The following is a 14,389-nucleotide window of genomic DNA, read 5'->3' as shown; positions in this document are numbered from 1 at the left end:
TGCTCTATATCAGTCAATCGCGAGTGCGAGTGGGACCTGGTAGCGTAAATCATATTTCTATATGCTCCAAAATGGTGGAACGGGCTCCCCATTGACTTTAGGACAGTGGAAAGTCTACACATCTTCGGCAGCAGAGTGGAAGAAAAAAACATTCCACCTTGCACAGTGAAAATAACCTTCTAATTTCTGTATCTATCACTGTTTGGCTTATTTGAAAGTAAATGCAAAATGTTAGTGAAAATGGTTTGGCTTATTGAAAGCTAATGGACTTGCAGGGTCATTGCTGTTCCAGGTTTGTATGTTTATGAATGATTGCACTTATTGTAATTTGCTTTATGCTAAATTAATATTATGTAATTTGCATTTGAATGTACGTGTCGTGCAACACCCACAACTGAACGGTGGTATCACATTCAAATGAAGAAAACTCCCTGATCTTGAATCTTGAATTCATTTGATGTTACCACACACACACAATCCCAACCAGCAGGGCACATTAGTAAGACTTACCTCAGAAATGGCGACTCATGCAGTTTCCGGTGGCACATGGAGTTGTCTTAATTTGAAAATAACAAAGGAATACATATTCAAGTTCTGATTCAAAGCTAAACATATATGGGGCAATTTAAAGAGTGAAATATAGTTAGCAAGGAGAAGATTAGTTCAGACAGTTAGTCCATAGGTTTTTGGACATTGAGGTAGCCTATTTGCAGTTTGGCTATGTAGGTTAAGTCTGCTATAGCTTTTGTGCCAACACAACTTCCTGTGTACAGTTTATCCACCTTTATTTCCCTACTGATTGAGATTTAAAAAACACTCAGATATATAGGACAGTTCTTCCACTCTTATCTAAAGGCAGCTATGTAACGTGTATTTATTTATTGTTTGTTTTTTAGAATGGACAATGCAGTGTATCTGTATAGTCCCTAAGCAAGGCCTATACACAAAACCAGAAGTTGTAAAGACAAAAGATAAGTAACAGATGAACAATAGTAAGTTGCCAGTAAGGATCACATTTTACCAAGACACTACCAAAACAGTTCTGTTAAAATTGTGAAAAACAAACAGGATTTACTACTTTTTCAGTGATTTGATCAGCAGACATTCACTACTGTTCAAAATCATGGATGTGTCCACTGTCATGTCACATACTTGCCAACCCTCCCGATTTTCGCGGGAGACTCCCGATTTATTGTCCTCTCCCGGTTGCCTACCGGGGTCATATTTCTCCCGCATTTCTCCCGATTTCTGACAAAATCAGATGTACTCACCACTGTTTCGACTCAGACTTTAATACAGCTACACCATTGTTTGGTTTCCATGGCAGCGCGTCTCTTTAGTAGCACAAGCAGCTGAAAGTCTGAGAGGGTGTTCAGCATGGTGAGGAAAATAGTCACAGAAAACAGAACAAGAATCGACAACTCTACCCTCTGCTCACTCCTTTCCTGTAAAATACAGGTCCAGCCCACATATGCTCCATGGTGCCACAGGCCGCAAGGCAGTGCACTTACAATAAGCATGTTAATCAGTGGCGGCCGGCCCATAGGGGCGCTAGGGGCGCCGCCCCACCTCTTCCAACATTAAAAAATAAACATTAAAAAAAATATTAAATTAAAAAAATATATTATAAAAATATATATAAAAAAAATATATATATTTTATATTTTTATTTTTAATGAACAAGGTAAATATCATACAATTGGTATCAGTAAAATGTATAATCTACAATAAAATCTCGTTTAAAATTGTGTTACGATGTCTAAAGTTACTGATAAGTCACATGTTTCCTGCCTGGCCTTGCCCATGGCATTAGTTTATCATTACCGGGCGGAGCCCACGAGACAAACAGCAGCAACCAGCACGTTGCAAAAGTCTCAATAGTAAACTGTGCCGCCGAAACATAATTTCAGCCAATCAGCGCCGTCAAATATTTTGGTCACGAGGGTGCTCACGTTGGTGCCCACGTTGCTTACGTGACGTGAGTTGTTTTTTAGACTCGTGAGTGACCAAGGTGACGCAGTATTTAGAATGGTGTGCAGGTGGAGTCGCCGGACCTCGGTGCGCACCCAATTCCGTGCAAGAGCTACTCTCCAATCCTTTCCAAAGGAGAAGTTTGGGAGATAAATTGATAAAGACCTTGGACCGGACCAACTCGATTTGTATATATCACAGCAAGCTCGTGAAAAAGACAAAACGTATCAACGAGGCTAGCTGGATGCAAACGATGCAAACAGGTAAATGCTATCTTTTGTTTCCCATGCTTGCTCTTCAAACAGCCGGGGAGAGATACGATCTGTTCAGAAACTAGACAAAAGTTAAACAAGTACAAACCACAGACTGTCTGTGTCATGGAGAATACAGTCGCTGGTTTATTTATGTCTGTATAGGCCGTTGTTGTGAGTGTGGACGGTCGGAACATATATAACGTTAGCTTAGCCAAGCTCCATTCAGAAAACAAGCATTCTAAAAGGTTTTTCGCCTGCCGTCTGTCTGCAGACTTGTCAAAGCATTAATTCATGGTTTTTACTAACCGGTATCAGTATGTTGTTACGTCGGCATCATTTAGAAACGTGTATTACAATTTAATCACGGTAAAATATGTTCATTTTGTTGTAGTTGTAGCTCCCGAGCCAGCGCGTCTTGTTTGAATGATGCGAGTAAACACAGCTGGCAGCCGCGGTGAAACTCGAGCGACTAGAGCAGTGCTTCTCAAAGTGTGGTCCGCGGACCACTGGTGGTCCGTGAGTGCCCCCTAGTGGTCCGTGAGTATATTGGTAACATTTCACATTTGAAATACATTTATTTATTTAAGTTTTCCGCACTCTCGCGGCAATATCTCTGCAATGGAGCGAGCTTAAGTTTCACTTTCAATTGCATGATATAGTCCAAATAAACTCCTTCATCACACATGTTGCCACTTGTTTGTACCATTTTCAGGCGATTTGTAAAAAACGATGTGTTTTGGGATATTTGTGGAGTTAGGTGGTCCGCGAGTGTTTTGTTATTGGTTAAGTGGTCCTTGGTATGAAAAAGTTTGAGAAACACTGGACTAGAGCGATGCGATAGGAGCGTTTAGAGCGAAGCGAATATTCGCATGGCGTCCGGTCTGAACGCAGCATTAAAGCGAGTTCCGCGCTGCACTGGAAACGCGCCATTACATCACCAGAAGTCCTAATTTAAGGGGTCATTTCTCCCAAAAAAAAAATGTTTACTCACTATATCAAAAGCCCCACCAAAAATATTTTCCACCAGCCGCCACTGATGTTAATGTTAATCTAACAGCTCCGGCGATCCACTACTATTTATAAATCGTTATCCTTATGAATTTAATCTCTTCCTTCCACGGTTTTTTCACATTCCACTATTTCCCACGCTTTCCCACTCCCTTTATTTGGATTGATTTATCTGCCCCTCTTCTTACTACAAACAGGACTTACTCCAATAGTCCACGCTACCCTCACTTATCACTCCTCCCAAAGTGCAGGAATATCCAGATGTATTCTAGTTTCCCTTGAACTGTGTCCCAACGGCTCTCCATTATGTCCAATAAATAAGCAACTTAATTAGCGTACATGTGAATATATTGATGTCAAAATGGTGGCATTACCATATGCTGCTTCAGCCTTCAGCATGTCTATCTTTTTTGGAGGATTATTATTTTGGTCAGAATACCCCAAAAATAACAACTGATCAATGAGATAAAAGCAAACAGATCACACAACATGTACAATTATTTTATAATCCATGTAACAATCATGTATTTAAGAGCTTTGAGTAAGGGTTAGGATCAGGTAAGTATAAACATTTCTCTTTCATCTAGAACAGAATCCGGCACAACATTTCCTTCCTTAAGTCCTTATGAATACATTACAAGTCCTAAATGGGCAGACACATGTTGCTATTTGTGTTGTATTGGAAATACAAGAGAAGTTAAAAGGAAACTGTCCTAAGGGTTTACAGCGTGTCGGCATTTAAACATTGAAACAAGAACTGGATTTGGTGTTCCAAGATGGCACACATTCATTTAAAAGACATTTGAAGTTGGGCCGCTCAGACTTAGCTGGATTTCACATGCAAAGCCTGTATTATCTGTGGAAGTGAATGCATAAATCCCACTATTATTGTGATGGCAGTGTTAGATTCAATTCAAAAGTATGATTCCATTGACTCATTTCTTCACTTTACAGATGACTTAATTAGGGCTATGGACTCTATTGAAACATTAATGAAATCAGTTAAAAGCTGCTTGAATACAAAGATATAGAAAACAACACGTTATAAAGATTTATACGATTAAAAATCATAAGATTAAATCTAAAACCAAGATATTAAAACACAGCAGCAGCAACAGTGTAAAAACACTATCATAGAATGTTACTTCTATCAATACACGGTTGGAATTAAAATAATACCTTTTATACCATTTCACCACCAATACTGGTAAATTAAGCGACATTATATTTAGTGTAGGCACTAAAAATGCTTTAATTCCAACAAACACACAGAAAATGAAGCCTCTGGGCTGCCATTGTTATTCATGATTTAGTCCCATCAGTGTTTAGAGCATTATGTTAATAAGGTAATAACTACTGTGTGTGCTTGTTGAAAAAAACAGGGGTGAATGTCTTGTATTAATGTTACAATAAGTAACGCTATCCTCTATCATCCAATCCACTAGCAGAAGACAGACAAACGTTAGCTGCTGTATCGTTATAGCTTATATTTCCTTGCACAAAAAGTGAGGAGGATTTGAATATTAGTTTGACCTAACATGCAAAAGCTACTTGAGTTAAAAATTCTAATAAGAAGAAATGGATGGCTCACAAGTTATTTTATGAGGGACGCAACCTGTCTATTTGGGCAGTAGAAACCCACATGTTTTACTTACCTGCATGAGTCAGTCCGACATTTTGAAAGAAGGATTGTTAATAAAAAAGATAATTTCTCGCCATTCACAGTTTGTCATTTTGTACTCAGTCTAGACAAGTGCATATGGCTGGGGGAAAAAAATGCTTCACAGATCATCTATTTCTTGGACTGTGGGTAGTGTGATGGACTTCGAATCAGGGGGTAGCAAGTTCGAGTCCCACTGCAGTCAGCATGTCGTTGTGTCCCTGGGCAAGACACTTCACCCCAAATTGCTCCTGTGGGGATTGTCCACAGTACTGAATGTATGTAAGTCGCTTTGGATAAAATCGTCTAACAAGTGACATGTAATGTGTAATGTCTATGATCTAGGAGTGGCATGCAACAGGGTGCCACATTGGCATCCGTAGAGCAGAATGTAGAGACAAAATGACCAGCAGCTGACTAACACTACAACCCTAGTAACGTTTGAAAATGATCCAAGGGGATTCTTGAAGTCCATGAAGAAAAAATCCACTGGAACACAGAAGAGGACTTGCTCTCTTCGGAGGCTCCTGTGTGCTTTCAGTACCATGTATTTAAAAGAACAGGACATGTGGAATGTTGCAGCTGCTACCAATTCTGATGAAAGAAACACTTAAGGAGCACATGAAGCAGGAAAGTTCCTAGAAATTAGCCCGTGTCCATCCCTGAATCTGTCCGGAGTTCTTCCTTGATCTCATCTGCCAGCTTATGTATTATTTGATTGTTCAGCCTAACACTGTTATTATTGCTTATCTACGCTATGAAGCAAGAGTGCCTCGCTAAATCATGTGTTTTTCTTTTTTTTACCAAAACGTAAAAATGATATCACTTTATCAGATGAACAGTCGGGTAGGAACAACACAGACACATCAGTGTGGAACCACACTGAGACCAATGGGACGTGGTTATTTTCAATCCCAGCACTACTGTCTCAGACACAACAGGACAGAAAAGACAAAGACACGGACATCCATTGAGCAACATGTCATCCAGTCCAAGTTGCAGCACCCCTACGGATGTGTGTGTTACTCGTCAAACTGCCGTGTGTCTTGAATTCTCATTTTCATTCTTGGGAGACGGAGGAATGCTCCTGGTGAACTGGCTGAAGCTGGCGGCCCTGCACCTGGCCCTCGGCCCCCCTCCGTCCCCTGAGCCCTGTGTGGGTCCTGGGGGGAGAGTACTGTAACGGCCCAGGAGGGGCAGGACCTGGCCCGGGCTGAGGGGGTTGGTGCTCAGCTGGTGGGTGGCATCCTTGGAGAAGAGGCTCTGGATGAGCTGGAATTTCTCCTTTTCTTCCCGTAGGAAAACATCGACCAGGAGCTTCTTCTCCCGTTTGAACTGCTCCACGATAGTTTTGGGAACGTCAGGGATCCCCCAGGCCACCACGAGGCTGAGGAACATCACCAGATTCTGAAGGAAGGAGGAAGATTTAGGATCTCGAAAGGGTTTTCAACACAATATCTTTATAGTGTATGAAGCATGTGGATAGGACATTGTAGGTCAAGTTTAGGAACTACAGTTTGTATAATTTGGGTGTTAGGGAAGGATTAGGGGGGGTGTTAAATGTATCATCATCACATGGATTTGGTAAGGTACGCTGAAGGCTACATCTGGAGACATGTTTTTTAACCTGGCACCATATAAAGTAGGCTGAATACACGTTAAGTCTTTGCAATGTAGCTGGGAATGTAAATAGAAGTATCACGTGATGATTCTCAGGCAAGTTCTGCAGTTATGACGAGCAGTGTCATGTGATTTTATGCAAAAGGTGCTGGTTGACAAGCAAGCACTTGGATACAAATTGGCGAAATCGTCTGCTTCGTGTACCCCAACACAACACTGCTGCTTACCGTGTTGGCGAGCAGGGTTTTAAAGGTGTTTCCCAAACTTTGTTCACGTCTGACACTTATCTGCAGCAGTATTGGAGGTAAACTCCCACAGCTTAGTTGTCGAAGGACATCTGGCATCCATATGTAAGTGAGGCGTGCCGGCGGACAGACGGATGTTTATCAAATAAGCTGCTTGCTGAATGACTGATGCATATGGTAACATTCCCCATTAGGATGAGAGCACTCTATGATCCACCTGGCCTTATACATTTATTTATATGCCTTTTTATCGAAACAAATCTGTTCCATTTTACTGCAGAAGTGTGTGGGCAGAGTAATAGGTGCTCTAACATGTTTATGGGTCTTACTAATTATAACCTTCAAAAAGGTTATGTCTGTCTGCCTGCCTGCCTGTCTGTCTGTCTGCAGCATTAGAGAAAAACTACTGGCCTGATTTTCAAGGGACTTGGTGGAAGGGTTAAGCTCGGGCCAAGGAATAATCCACTGGTTTAGGTGCAGATTCAAATATTATGATAAGGCATTTGCTTTGCATGCCTATGGTTTTGGAGTAGTGGAGAAAATGAAAATGATATTCCGTCTGGGATGATCCACGTGAACGCCCCTCCACTCTGGAACAGCTATCAACGTGATGTTTAAATGCTCAGAGAAGCAAGATCCAACACGTCTTCCTTGTAGCATCCATGTTGTTCTCACATAATGTATAAACGCTAATGAACACACTCGTGTTGGAAGAACAAATTCCCAACTCTGGAAACGGCATCATCAGAGGAGCACCTGAATTAAGCAATGGTTTTGGTGGAGGTCTGCTCCTTCTGACTGATATTCGTCTTCCCATTCGTAATTAGTTTGCTATTCTCTTCATGTTGTTTCTGAGCACATACCTGGAACAATATGACAAAAGCCAGTCTTGCAGCCAGGACACACCAGTACTGTTTGGAGATGGTGTACGCGTCTGGAGACCAGGGGGGTTCCCTGTAGTCTTTGTACCTGGGACAAAACACACACATATATAGCATTCAGTTTAAAGTGGTTGTCTGGGTAAAAATAAATAAAAACTACCCATTTATAGTTATTGTACTAGTATAAACAGTAGCATTCTTAAAGGGGCCCTATAATGATCATTTTCAGGTTCATATTTGTATCTTGTGCCTCTACTGTGACATGTTTATATGCTTTAATGTTTGAAAAGTGCTTTATTTCTAGTTCTACAGGACCTCTTTTTACCCTCTGTCTGAAACTAGAGCCCAGTCTGCTCTGCTAACAAATAGAAGCACGAGTGTCCAATGGAGGCGTTTCAGGCGCGGGGGGGGGGGGAGTGTGGGAGAGAAACTCTCGAACTTTGGGAGTTTAGCCTTTCACGGATCATTTACATGCACAAAAACCTATATAACACACGAGTGAAAAGGGAAACCCCTGAAATAATAAAAAGGCTTTAAACACGGAGAGTAAAGCTACAGAAAGACACTAAGTCAACAGATAAAACAAGCATGGCAGTTTGAATGACTTAACCCGCTCTCAACCCGTGAGTTAAACTCGATTTATCTTCACGTGAGACCTGTACCCTTTTTAAACATCCTACTCCTCCGACCCACTATGCAGCTCCCTTAGAAGGGCAATAAACTGTATCCAGATGATTTCCTCTTGTTTTATTTGTAGTAAACATTCTTTGTTGTGCAGAAACAAAGTGCTGAAAAAAGTCGAACCATGTTGACGACATAGAAAGAAAGAAAGAGAATCAACAAGACACACACACACACACACACGAGGTCCACATTTTAGGAGAGGCTTGAGGAGGTAAAGGATTGATCATAAATAAGAAAATAAAACAGTCTGGAGCCAGTCTTTGGTTTGTCATTATTAAATTGGGTCATCCTATAGATACGATCACATGTTGGTGCTTTTTTGTCTCCAACCCCCCCCCCCCCCCCCCAGATTTCTCTTAACATCATTAAAAAGTAAAATGTTCCTTTTGTCTGTGGCTGGCTGCTTTTATAGTGTGTCCCAAGCCAGCTGACTGCTGTGTGACTGTCATGGTGCTGAGGGACTTCCTGAGATCACTCTGCTGGTTGGTGCAGGGGTGTCAGACTGTAGGCCATTCAAACCAAAACATGTTGCCTGTGGCAGTCGGACAAACGGGCTGCAGTGCTGCTGCTCTATGTGTTGGCTTTCAGAACAAAGTGCTGCAACTGGCCTGAGTAGAGACGAACACATCGGGAGAAAATAAAGAGCGTGATGAAACTGCAAGGTAGGTCTACACGCAATTGGGAAAAAAACTGCCATTTTTTCTTGCAATACATACACTGAACAAAAATATAAACGCAACACTTTTGTTTTTGGGGTTAGGGTAATGTTGTGAATCGAGTGGCCCATGGTGGTGGTGGGGTTATGGTATGGGCAGGCGTATGGTATGGACGACGAACACAGGCCACTCGATTCACAACATTACCCTAACCCTAACCCTACCCCTCACTCCAGATACTGACTGGTTTTTGGACCCCCCCAATAAAGCAAAAATGCACGTTTCAGAGTGGCCTTTTATTGTGGCCAGCCTAAGGCACACCTGTGCAATAATCATGCTGTCTAATCAGCATCTTGATATGCCACACCTGTGAGGTGGGATGGATTATCTCGGCAAAGGAGAAGTGCTCACTATCACAGATTTTTTCAGATTTGTGAACAATATTTGAGAGAAATGGTTATTTTGTGTATATAGAAAATGTTTTAGATCTTTGAGTTCATCTCATGAAAAATGGGAGCAAAAACAAAAGTGTTGCGTTTATATTTTTGTTCAGTGTATTTTGCATTTGTTTTTGGTCGATCTGACTTTATTTTGCCAATTTATTTCTACACAACTGTTTCAGCAAAGCTAAGATTTAGCTTGAGGGTAACAGGAAGCAAAAGAGAGACTATCAACAAGACTATGGTGGAAAGACAGCAGCTTATGGTTCGCATGGGTTCACATCACTGAGGACGTGACATGGAATTCCACCAAAACAGCTCGACACTACAGTAGCTCTTCTTCCTCCACAGGCTAAGGAGGTTCAACATGGACTCCAGGATACTCTGCAACTTCTACAAGTGCACCATAGAGAGCATCCTGACCTTCTACAAGTGCACCATAGAGAGCATCCTGACCTTCTACAAGTGCACCATAGAGAGCATCCTGACCTTCTACAAGTGCACCATAGAGAGGATCCTGACCTTCTACATGTGCACCATAGAGAGCATCCTGACCTTCTACAGGTGCACCATAGAGAGCATCCTGACCTTCTACAAGTGCACCATAGAGAGGATCCTGACCTTCTACAAGTGCACCATAGAGAGGATCCTGACCTTCTACAGGTGCACCATAGAGAGGATCCTGACCTTCTAAAAGTGCACCATAGAGAGGATCCTGACCTTCTACAAGTGCACCATAGAGAGGATCCTGACCTTCTACAAGTGCACCATAGAGAGGATCCTGACCTTCTACAAGTGCACCATAGAGAGGATCCTGACCTTCTACAGGTGCACCATAGAGAGGATCCTGACCTTCTACAAGTGCACCATAGAGAGGATCCTGACCTTCTACAGGTGCACCATAGAGAGGATCCTGACCTTCTACAGGCGCACTATAGAGAGCATCCTGACCTTCTACAGGTGCACTATAGAGCAGTGGTTCTCAACTGGTGGGTCGCGACCCAAAAGTGGGTCGCGGACCCGCTTCGAGTGGGTCACAGATGTGAGTGATTTTTATTTTTATTTTAAATCAAACTTTTATTTTTAAGGCCCAATTTTCTAACGCTGTGCATGCAGTAGGCGTTGGACTGGAAGTACCGGAGACCATGAACGGTTTTGAAAACTTCTGTCACGTAGTGATCATCTTCTCAATAAAACATGTTTTTTCGAATCAGAATCAAGATTGTTGCCGGAAGTCCCCACGGAGAATAACTTTGCGTTAGAACTATTCTTTATACATCCATGGGTAGAACTTCAGATACAAATGAACACGTAATGAAATATGATCCCCGGTTTGATGATTGACAGGTCACAGAACAATTGGAGCTATCTACTCTTACCCGCAATTTAAAGTATTTCACACAGACTATCTCCTCTTTGCTCTTCTCTCTGTGTGGAGCAGAAAGTTCAGCTGTCAGAACAAAGTGAAAAACAAACAATGGCATAAAATATTATTAATATGTCGGGTAGTAATAGATTTATTTATTTTCTTCTCAGAGTGTACCAGAATGCGTAGTTTATATGTTAGTACTTCTAAAAATCTCCTGGGGGAGAATCCCCCCCAGACCCCCTGCTGGGGTTGGGTTTTCAGCATGTGTGCCTTTTTATGTTATACAGTTCATCTTTGATTCCATCATCTCATTAAACCTTGTTTAAAAGCATACTTTAGTTCTGTGAAAGGATATAAGGGATATATGCACTGTACTTCACTTTAATTAATATTGTCTGCTGAAAAGCGTATATTACAGCACGATTTTTTGTTGAATAGATTTGAGTGGTTCAAAATTTCGGGTCGCGATTTATTGACAAAGGAAAAAGTGGGTCCCGAGGCCTGACCAGTTGAGAACCACTGCTATAGAGCATAGAGAGCATCCTGACCTTCTACAGGCGCATCATAGAGAGCATCCTGACCTTCTACAGGTGCACCATAGAGAGCATCCTGACCTTCTACAGGTGCACCATAGAGAGCATCCTGACCTTCTACAGGTGCACCATAGAGAGCATCCTGACTGGCTGCATCACGGCCTGGTACGGCAGTTGCACCGCCCTAAACCGTGAGACTCTACAGAGGGTGGTGAAAACTGCACAGAACATTACCAGGACGGAGCTGCACTATAGCCAGCAGCTCAGGAAGAAGGTCAACGGGATCACTAAAGACCCGCATCACCCCGGCAACAAGCTGTTCTGTACTACTAAAAATAAAACATTTTATTTTACATGTACATAGTTTACTTTATCCTGCATTTTACTTGCCGCATTGTGTCATTTTCAAAATGTACTCTTTTTAATGTTTTTTCATGTCGTATGTATTATTACATATACATAATGTATATGTAATGCTCGACGACTAGTTTGGTTTGTTTTATAAGCTGATGGTTGTGTAATCTGGTTTGCTGTGCATGCAGAACCTGCAGGTCACATCACGCCTCAGATCAAAGTCATTTATTTTTTATCAGACAGTCTTCTCTACGAGAGTAATTTTCCTTGTTAGTTTTACAATATGTTTTCTTTTTATATCAAGAAGCAAACAAGTTACAGCAAGCTTGTGTTCATCAGTTTGCTTGTACAAAGCCAAGCTGCTCCCTGCTGCATGCAATCACTCCTGCTCTCTTTATGCTCTTTGTTTCAAATGTAACTATTTGGAGGCAGTCAGTCATCTACATATGGAAAAATAAAAACACAACCGGTTTGAATCTAAATCATCCCTTCATCAAAACAACAGTTGGCAGAGGTCGAGACAGCTCTGCTTCAAAATGAAGTGACACGTTTTCAAATTGATGAAAAATAAAATAAAAACCGACTGTACTATAGGCCACCTCACTTCCTTAAAACGTCTAACTGAGAGGCAAGAACTCTCAACTCAACAATCAAGGAAGGCTCTTCAATCTGCCATGCTTCCAGAAATGATGGTCTGTTAAAAACGTTATTCATGCCATTACATTGAAATATTTCTTGAAGGCACGAGTGTGCAGTAAGGGTCAGGGGGTGATTCTGGAGGGGGGGATCGAGTCTTTATGTTACTTCTGTGCTCCATTTTCACAACAGCTGATTTAAAAGTCAGCCTTTCTCTCTGCGATGTCTCTCTCAACATATAACATTCCCGTCAAGGCGATAGCAGCCCATTATTGTCCAGATAACATCTTTGTGCCGAAAAATGCATACTCCCAACCATTAGATGTACAGAAGACATCGTAGACATTTATAGACAAAGATCAGCATCATGTGGAACTCGAGCTATATTTATAGCAGTCTTCATGGACAAAATCAATCAAAAGCATATAAGGGCCCCTTTAATAAAATATTTTAAATATTCAAAATAATTTGAATATTACAAATGTTGCTTTAATATTGTAGTGAAGAGTTAATATTTGTCTTTTGAAACTGTGCATGCTCTGATGTAACCACTGTAACCCAATTAACAATGTTTCAAAAAAGAACTTGAGCAGCAATGCAGGAAACGCGCATCACACTCAAAAAATGTAATGCGATGAATCAGATCAAAGTTTTAATCATTCAACCCCCTCAAACACACACACACACACACTCGCGAACAAATTGCTGTGAAGCGATGATGAATGAATGAGTGTCTCACAGCACTTGAGCAGCAGTATAGAGGATGACATGTGTGTGTGTGCATTGTGTGTGAGTGTGTGTGTGTAAGCAGGCTCTTATGGTGTCTGATTCCTTCTCCTTATACAGTCATGAGTGAGGAATGTTGCCCGTGAGACTCAGCTTTCTCTCCCGCTCTCTGATCTTTGATCTGTTCATCTTTCCCTCTGTTTTACAGTATTTCGTAATAGTTCAACTTCCAACGTGAACTCAGCTGTGAGACCTCCCTCCTGTCACTCATTTAACTGAGCTGCCTGGGTGGAATCAAACATAAAATGGTATCAAAGAAATGCTTCTCCTCTTCCTCTACTCGCTCCATGTTTGGTTATAATGCGCAGCTCAATATTCTTTCATAATGAGATTATAGTTAGTGTGTGAAAGACTTGAAAACCTGTGTGTTCCCCCACATTGACACACACACAATCACACTGGTGGAAATAATACTCAGGTCCTTAAATTGAGTAAAAGTAGAATCCCTATGGTCTTAAAATTCCTCCAATACAAGTATACATTTTGTATTTAAACTGTTACTTTAGTAGAAGTACAGAGGTATTATCAGTAAAAAGGACTTTGTTTATCAAAAGTGAAAGTACTCCGTTTGCAGAATGGCTCTTTTTCATACATGTAGTTTGTCAAACTGGAGCCAATTTTAGTAACTTTAAATGACTGTCTATATTAAAAATGAAATCATGTGTTTTCATATGTACAAAGTAGCCAGTAACTTTGAGTGCTTAATACATGTAATGGAATACAAAGCACAAAACTTGCCTCCAAAATGAAGTGGAGTAAAAGTACATGTTGCATTAAATGTGACCTAAGATTTTCAACGACATAATTACTCTGTGGCTATGTTAGTTTGACAATAAAGAACCTTGAACCTTGAAATGGAAATACTCAAGTAAAATATGTAAAAATAATACTTAAATTCAATACTTGAGTTTATGTACTTTGTTACATTCCACTACTGCTAACTCCGGTCACACTGAAACAAAAGTATATAAAAGTATATCTTTGTCTCCTTTCTGTTTTTCTTCTTGTTTCCCTGTCCCCGAGGAGAATAGTGACATCAGGCCTGGCATTCTGCTAACCTTCACCCAAACCACTTCCATCCCTCTTCAATGTATTACTTGGCAAAATACAGACATACAGAAACAAGAGGAGAACACACGTTCAATCCATCATGTACCAGATTGGTCTTTGACAGATTAAGGTCGCAGTCAAGTAACAAACACATTTAATTTCAGAGTTCAAATTGGACAAAATTAAACTTACAATAGCCTTATGTTGGACTTCATAGTCAGGAGGGATCAATAAAGTAACCA

General features: G+C 41.0%; 1 protein-coding gene across 6 annotated transcripts in view; it reads right to left on the bottom strand.

Moving 5' to 3' along the window:
- Window positions 1–3,713: 3,713 nt before the first annotated feature.
- ano2b (anoctamin 2b) overlaps window positions 3,714–14,389 on the bottom strand; it is a 60,620-nt gene continuing 49,944 nt past the window's right edge. For 4 of the 6 annotated variants that reach the window (XM_034226004.1, XM_034226005.1, XM_034226006.1 and 1 more), the window contains 2 exons: window positions 7,622–7,727; window positions 5,923–6,300 (listed from right to left, as the gene is read on the bottom strand). In XM_034226004.1, coding sequence (XP_034081895.1) covers window positions 5,923–6,300; window positions 7,622–7,727 — 484 coding nt within the window. Of the gene's footprint in view, window positions 6,301–7,621; window positions 7,728–14,389 lie in introns of all 6 variants that reach the window. The other 2 variants (XM_034226007.1, XM_034226009.1) reach the window with 1 other exon arrangement.

The sequence above is a fragment of the Gymnodraco acuticeps genome, unplaced genomic scaffold (assembly GCF_902827175.1).
Source record: "Gymnodraco acuticeps unplaced genomic scaffold, fGymAcu1.1, whole genome shotgun sequence".
In the NCBI taxonomy this organism is placed as follows: Eukaryota; Metazoa; Chordata; class Actinopteri; order Perciformes; family Bathydraconidae; genus Gymnodraco; species Gymnodraco acuticeps.
The sequence above is the reverse complement of the archived record's forward strand: the minus strand, read 5'-3'. Positions and strand labels throughout refer to the sequence as shown.